Consider the following 7,779-nt stretch of genomic DNA (forward strand, 5'->3'; position numbering starts at 1 on the left):
AATTTCACCTATGTTGCGCTCTTCACCCTCGTTGAATAAGCTCCTTGGAAAGTTTCACTTCAGTTTGTGATAGCACGTTGATACTTGAATGTGAAAAGCATAGAAAATAATACTATGGCATGTCGAGATCAAAAGGTCCCGACATCACACACACAAGCCCAGAACCTTGCTTTGGCACCCTTACCTTAGTTACACTAAATTTGTCTCATCTTCAAATTGAAAATTTATAAAATTCAAATTTGTAACTTTGTACGTGGGATTGCAGTAAAGTTAGGCTTTGTCGAAGCCTGCGGTGGGGCTGGGACGGAGATGTCTCGCAGGTGCGGGAAGGCAGCGCATCCAAGCAAGTTCATAAAGCACTACGCGCAACGGTCGCCAGCTAAAGCTCATTCCCTGCTAGGTCGACAGTATCATATTACTGCAGAATCCATGGTGAGCTTGATACTCTTTACATCAACAATGAAGAATAGTCTGTCACTTGACGTGTAATCTCAGTGAGGTTAGAGGATTCTAGCATTGCCCAGTCTGGAGTGCTAATCAGCCGGTAGAAGATGGAAGCCCTTGGTTACAATTTAATTGGACCTTAATTTTTAAGATCAAATTCTGTGTGTGTAGCTATTAGATGTTCGTATGTATGAACCGCGGTTGTCTAGCTAGTTTTCCCTTAGACACATATATTGAAAAGATTGGTTCGTTTTGGATAGTGAACTCTAGAAAACTTTGCGGTCCGTCCCTTGCACTAGCTTATGATGTTTTCGTAATGTACAATGTAGTGAGATCTTGGCGCGGGACTGCACTACACACTCATAGAGCAACCATGAATTGAATTGCCCAGAAGGGAAAATTGCAGGTTTTTTACACAAGTCTGGTGGTAAGGATGATGATGCATTGTTGTTCATCCTTTGATTGTGGAATGAATTAACGTCAGCTTTAAAATGTTCTTCAAATCACAGTGGTGGAGGTAAAAGAAAGGTTACAAGAATTGGAAGGGATTTAAGCATCGAGAGTCTGTTTTCCATGTACATTGCGTTAACACTAAATATACAGGTGAGTATTCTGGAATTCTAAGAGATATCAATCCACTTGACTGCTCTTTATGTCTCTTGCTTTTGAAGATCGACCCATCAAAATGCACCTTCAAATCAGAATGAGGAAGAATGGACGTGAATTGTAAATGCTGTGAGGTGGAGGATGAGTTAGAGAATGCCACATGCAGCGGCCCCCAGATGTTCTTTCTGCATAATGTAGCAAGCACTTATGAATGTGTAAAGAATGAGGTACGATACAGAACTTCTAGGCTGGATTTAGAGTTAATCTACCAGACTCACGCATCGCGTATCTAAGCTACAATCGAAGATTCCAATTGAAGGTCTGTCACAGTGAGACAATAGAACTTACATTGATTGATGCATTCCTTGTCCAGCATATATATCCACAGCTGAGGCCTGCTCATCAAGAAGGGCTTTCTTAGGCATATCTGAGTCTGCAGCAGAAGAAGATGAGGAGAGAAGGGGGCCAGAGGAGTACATCATGATTATACTTATTAGACTCATGGATGGAGGAGGCCCATAATAAGCCACTGGCTTGAAGGTAGGTACGGTAGGCAGGGCTACCCTTCCTTGCAAAGCTTCTAGTGCAACCTGAATCGACGGTCTCATTTGGGGATCTGGATGCGAGCAAGCGAGCCCGACTGTCAATGCCCGGATAAGCTGCTCATCATCAGAAGCCCCTTCCAGCCTGACATCACAGGCCTCTCTCAGTTTCCCCTTGCTATGCAAATCCCAGATCCAGTCAAGAAGGCGTCCTTCAAATTGTGTGGGCAAGCTGGCATCGACAGGGCGGCATCCACTCACCACCTCCAACAGAACTATTCCGTAGCTATAAACATCTGAGTTGGGTGTGGCTCGTCCTGTGCCATATGTCTCCGGTGCCATATAACCCACAGTTCCTGCAGCAAGCGTTGTATGCCCCCCCGCCCCTTCCCCCAATTGCCTTGCCAGACCAAAGTCTCCAAGCTTGGTATTGTAGTTGGCATCGAGCATGACATTGCTTGCCTTTATGTCTCTGTGCACGATCACCTTCTCGCAATCCTGATGCAAATATTGCAAGGCAGAGCCCAATCCGCATATAATGTTGTATCTGTGGAATGCATTAGCCAGTTAGTTAGTAGGCTATGGCACAGGGAAAAGAAGGTCGAAAATGGTTTGACACTGCTAATGAAAGGTCTGTTGTGTGCACATGCTCATGCTGAAGAGTAGTTACATAACAAACCTTTTGTTCCAATCTAGAGTCAATGTAGATGACTGGTTGAAGAGATGGCGATCCAAGCTACCATTCGGCAAGTACTCATACACAAGAAGAAGCCTGCTATTTTCTCTGCACCACCCTTTAAGCTGCACCAAGTTTTTGTGGCGAATGCGGCTTATTATGCTCACTTCTGCAAGAAACTCTTTCTCTCCTTGTGCTGATTTCTGTGAGATGCACTTCACTGCAACTTCGCTCCCATCGTCCGGCAACACGCCTTTGTAAACTGACCCAAAGCCACCTTCCCCCAGCAAGAAACGATCATCAAATTCATTGGTCGCCTGGCTTAGATCTCTGTAGTGAAACTTTTGTGGCCCCAAACCTACATCCAATGGTTCAGAGGGCAAATCGCTAGGTCGGTTACCTGAAGGTATTGGCTGATCTCGCCTTGGTCGTTTTTTTCGTCTTTCCTTTCGCACTAGAAATAGCACCATCACAACCACAGTGGAAAAAACCAATGTGCTGATTAGACCCACTATGAGGCCTATGTGGGGGCCCTTGTTCCTACTCTGTGTAGCCGGTGTCAAAGTGATGGGTGTACTATCGAAGCTCCATGAAAGTAAACGATGATACTCAGATTCTCGTCCTGTAGCAGCCGAGAACCCAATAAGAATGTTCTCTGGCAAAAACTGGGCCAAATTGATGGAATAGGAAATCAGTGGGGAGCTTGGCTTGGTGCTTGAAAGATTGGTAGCATACACTTCGAGCAGAGATTTGGTACTTGAGTAATCAACCCAAGAAAAGATGATGGAGGATTCCCATAACTGAAAGCTGAGATTAGAATACTCTGCAGAAATTATTGAGTTGATGTTGATGCCAATGTGGTTATCGCTGGGATCGAAAGAGTTCTGGAAAGTGTCGAATTCAACTGCAACAATGCCTTGGGAGCCAGTCTTATTAGAAGTTGCATTCAGGAGCCCCAGCCAGAAGCCCTTGGCTTGTTGTGGGATTTCAGAGAGAGAGGGATCAAGCAAAAAGAAGGTAAGCCCATCAGCAGGTTGCTTGTTGCTTATGGGGATGATGCTGAATGTGAAAGAGCAATTGAAAGAGGCAGCCTTATTGGTAGCAGAGTTCCACAGGAGGAGCTGGTCTTCGTTGTAAACACGGCCTGCGCTTTCGGAGGGATCACTGTCGAACCAGGTGAGCTCCACATACTGAGGACTAAAGGAGACATTGCCCTTGTCTACCAAGTAATGCCTTACAGAGTTACCCATGGAAGAGTAATTGAAGCTCAATGCAAGAGTAGGAGGAGGACAATTTGCAAGAATTAGCAGTGGCATTAAGAAGAGGGAGGGGGATTTATAGAATCGAAATGCTGCAGAGTCCATTTGCATGAGTATTAGGCACAATGCTGTGGAACTCACTGAAAGAAAATTCCCCCTTGAATTTTGTTTTTGAGTGCTCAAAGGCTTGTAATCGGTTGTGAGTTCAAATCTTATGACTAGGAATGAAGGGTATATCTGCCTTTGTGTGATTGTGAAGGGAGGAATACTGATGGGTCTTGTTATGCATTCTCAAGTGTAAGTTCTATTCGCCATAGCTTGCTTGCAGTCTGATTGTTTTTTGGCTTGCCAGGCTCAAGTATGCAGGCCACTACCCTTAACTTTTCTTCTTTTGAAGGCTATGGAGCATTGGAGTCTGGACGATCTTCATTTTTTTTTTTTGTCATTTTGACCGTTTCAGTCTCGAACATTTGCTGCCTTTTACAAACGTAGGGTTTGTCTCGTTCTTCTTGTCTTTAGTCGTGGCTCTCAAGTGTACGTCACCCTCTCTTCTCCCCAAATAGGAAGGCTAGTTTCTTCACCTTATATGTCTGATAACTAAGGCTCATTTTATTTTTTTTCCAACAAAGCGCTGAAAATTATATTAAGAGAAGAGGGGGGACAAAGTAACAGCCGTGAACCATGGGGCACTTGCAGTCCATGACCATACCCGAGACCATACCCATACTAGGAATCCCTTTATAAAACCCACCCATTACAAAATTTTGCCTTGATACTAAACAAGTACTGCCGATCATATACAACCCGACCATATACATCATTTCAACCTTGTATATCTTCGATTAATCTTTCAGAGAGTCGACCATTCCTCGTAACAACTATGTCCTAACGATTTCGAAAAAATAAAAACAAGCGAATCTTTCCAGATGCAGCATCACGCGAAGAAGGGAGGGAGGGACAAAGCACAAGGTGGAGGCAGGGACAAGGATGTGGATGCAGCAGCAGGCCTGCCCATGTGCAAGGCGGCGGACCAAGGTGCGGGGAGGTGGACGACGGGGAAGCAAAAAGTTTTATTTTTAATTTTTTAGTGCTCTTTGAATGCAACCAAGTAAAGGTGCTCGGTTGGCGTAGATCGAGGGATGCAAGAGTGAACCTTTGATCGGTGAGGAATCGAAACCAATGGAAGGCCCTCTTGTTTGACGCAACAAATGACAAATTGAGGGAGCGAGGGTGCCGATATTGAGTTGGGAGGAATCTAGCCACTAATGAATATAATAGAGAAGCTACTAGTATGTCCCACACAAGTAAAGTATTTCAGTCATGAAATGGTTTAGGTAGTGGTCACACAAGACCATGGCTTAGTTACATGCAAGATCAAGGCCTACGATATGCATGCCAGTAATGTGATGGATCCCTATCTGTGGATCTATCAACCTCAAAACATTGTAAATACATGCGCCACTTCTAAGACACTAAAAAGCGGGCTACTCTGCAGTTAGCACAATTGAAGCGAAATCTTGGCCATTGGATGCTAGGTTGATTTGTGTTGGCAATGGTGTTAGACGTCTTAGAAATGGTCATGTGTTTTGATACATGAGACTACAAAGAATATGGTTGATCTCGACTTGTGAAGTGTCGATCCCATTGGGCCTTATGTAGTAGATAGCTCTTTATTTTGCTGCTATCGATTGCAATCCTCCGTGCTCAAAATAGAGTAGCACACAAAAACACCACCGACACCTGCTTAGGGGTCTTTAATATGGCCCATTTACCTTAGTCATATATGATGTCAACTAACTAATCCTTAGTTATGTGTTGAGGCCAAATAGCTAAGCCTTAGTCTAGAATATATGATATTATGTCTCGTAGTCAATACCTATGTCCCATGTAACCATAATAGCCTTACTCTAGCTTTCCATGTTCCCCTTTGTAAAGACTTCCTAATGAGTTATCGTACTCTTGCTGTAGTTTTCTGTCACGAGAGATGTCCCTGAAGTTTTCACACTCTGCCGGTCGCCAAGGGGTCACAAGCATTGCAGGGAACGGTCACCACGGGACCATTCCCGGCCATCAAGGTCGGGGGGGCCCCCCCCCCCCTCCCCAACCGTCAATATGCTACACGGTCTACAACAAAATCCACACTTGCACCATTAGATGTACGACAGGAAAGCACCCGAAATCCAATGCTCCCATGCATCCATGGAGGAGCAGGCATGTCAGTGCAAGGAAAGCATGAACTTCTGACACCTCAGCCGACCGAATTATTGTAGCCTTAGATGCTCATAACCTGCCACCTCAACTCTCGGAATCTGGAATGTCTAGCGACTGTCCTTGCATGTCAGACGACACTGTCACCACTCACCTTGGCACGATTCCCATTGCTGACGTGTCTACTGCAGGTTCTTCCACGCATGGCCCCCCGACCTTGACTGTAGAATAATAGATATCAGTTCACAATGGGAGACGAGACAACATAGAGTGTGTTCCCCTTTAAGAGTGCTAAGCCCAAATAAGTGCCCCTCTTGTTAATTGTTTATTTTATTGAATTTGCAAGTGCTCCATGTGACCACACATAATATGTCCTTTCAATTGAGCCCAGACACTTTAACGTTCAAGGCACTGGCTTAAACAGAAGATAAAAAGTCCTTTGCTGTTCACAATAGCGCTTAAAAGTACTTAAAAATGTCATCCTCTTTGCAATGTATCCAAAAGCAATTTTAAAATTTGTTAATTACATTATGGCATCTAAAAAGTTGAAGAAATGCAACGTTGTCTGTGCATTTGTTAGAGATGTCGTGCGCCAAAACACAATACAAATCGACTAAATTTTTTCTTATGGGATATCCACAATAAGTCACGAAGGAGTAGCACCTCAGTCATCTTTGCACGGATCTAAATCTGAGATATATACTGCTCAAGCAATACCTCATTGTTATCAATGACAACAATGGCAAGTAGTACCTCTTTTGTTAGGTGCAGCGGAATGAATGTTGTATTTTCTCAAGATTGGTGATCTTTATTGCTCAAGGTTCCTTTTTAGTTCTTAGGGAAAGAGAGAGCTTTCCGTCTTATGGAGTGCTGTGGTCACGAACAAAGTGAGTGGATATTGTGCGTGCAAATGAATGAGACTGAGAGAAGGAGAGAGAAGAGATACGACACCCGAGAGGTTGTAAAATCCTCCTCCGAAGGCCCCACTCTCGTCGGCGAGAGTGGTCTATGTCTTGATTGCACAAAGGTGTACAATGCGTATGCAATGGACTATTATGCAACTTGGTCTATGCCGATGACGACGACGACGATGACGATGACGATGATGATGACGACGACGACGACGACAATGACGATGACGACGACGATGGCTGAGATCTGAGATCTTCTAGTCGCTGAATTTCGGGACTGTTTCGGTGGCTGAAAATGACTGTTTTGGCTGCGTTTTCTTGGCTGAAAAATGAGGTTTCTTAGGGCTGAAGATTGATGGTCTTTACGGGCTGAATCTGCTCCACTTTAGGTGAATAATGCCGGTCTTAATTTGCTGTTGAAATCCAAAAACGCCAGGGGCTGAAATTGGTCCTTCTGTCGTCGGGGTTTTGCAAATGCAAAAACGCTAGGCTGATCTGCTGTGTCGTGATGACGCCGGGGCTGATCTGCTGTGCACAAATCGCCAAGGCTGATCTGATGCAAAAACGCTAGGTCTTCTGTGGAGAAAACGCCAGAGTAGTCGCGGGGGTTGTTCTTGCTGAGAAGTTGTCTGTTGAGTAAGGTGCTCCTGCTGCCTCGTCTGCCAGAAAGTGCTAACTTGGGTTTGCTTATATATTAACTTAGCAAAATTGCCCTACCTACTTTTGTTGGAAAGTCACTTAAAAATAATAAGTGAAAATCCCAATAAATAGTAAAATAGACTAAATGCACTGGAAAATTCCCCTAACTGATGTGAATGGATTCTGATGGAAATTCCGATGATCATGCTGTGTGCAACCGGAGGATATGCATCTATGCTAAGTGATTGGGCATGCACGCTCTATGAATAGACTCACAAAAGTGCCAGATCACTTCTAATCTAACTTGATCAGACTGACTGAACCCTGCTGTGGTGTAGCTTGTCCACGGACACATAGGGTTGGGATATGTCACGTGACATCCCCTCCTTTTCAAAGTGAGGTACTGGTACCGAACTGTATGGCGTCAAGGGAGATCGCCAATAGCACCCGGAATCCTAGAAGGGACTCTTCGCCGGCCCACTCTGCTGTGTGGG

At 44.5% G+C, this 7,779-nt stretch overlaps 2 protein-coding genes across 3 annotated transcripts; one reads left to right on the top strand and one right to left on the bottom strand.

The window, feature by feature from the left end:
• The first annotated feature begins 247 nt into the window (after nucleotides 1-247).
• Nucleotides 248-1,253, top strand: LOC147422008 (uncharacterized). Of its 2 annotated transcripts, XM_086503530.1 has the most exons (4): nucleotides 248-485; nucleotides 851-871; nucleotides 954-1,047; nucleotides 1,116-1,253. In XM_086503530.1, exons 1-4 carry the CDS (start codon nucleotides 310-312, stop codon nucleotides 1,149-1,151), a joined length of 327 nt encoding a protein of 108 aa, XP_086359656.1. In that variant the 5' UTR covers nucleotides 248-309; the 3' UTR covers nucleotides 1,152-1,253. The 2 variants fall into 2 exon arrangements, 1 of the variants encoding a protein (XP_086359656.1); XR_015186839.1 differs by lacking the exon at nucleotides 248-485 and having other exon boundaries at nucleotides 773-871; nucleotides 954-1,019.
• LOC147422009 (L-type lectin-domain containing receptor kinase IX.1-like) lies at nucleotides 867-3,937 on the bottom strand. The gene is made up of 2 exons (XM_086503529.1): nucleotides 2,272-3,937; nucleotides 867-2,139 (listed from the first exon to the last, which is right to left on the bottom strand). The coding sequence occupies exons 1-2, from the start codon at nucleotides 3,636-3,638 to the stop codon at nucleotides 1,395-1,397; spliced, it is 2,112 nt and encodes a 703-aa protein (XP_086359655.1). The 5' UTR covers nucleotides 3,639-3,937; the 3' UTR covers nucleotides 867-1,394.
• Nucleotides 3,938-7,779: the final 3,842 nt, after the last annotated feature.

This window comes from Adiantum capillus-veneris, chromosome 27 (assembly GCF_014529385.1).
Source record: "Adiantum capillus-veneris isolate H3 chromosome 27, ASM1452938v2, whole genome shotgun sequence".
NCBI lineage: Eukaryota > Viridiplantae > Streptophyta > Polypodiopsida > Polypodiales > Pteridaceae > Adiantum > Adiantum capillus-veneris.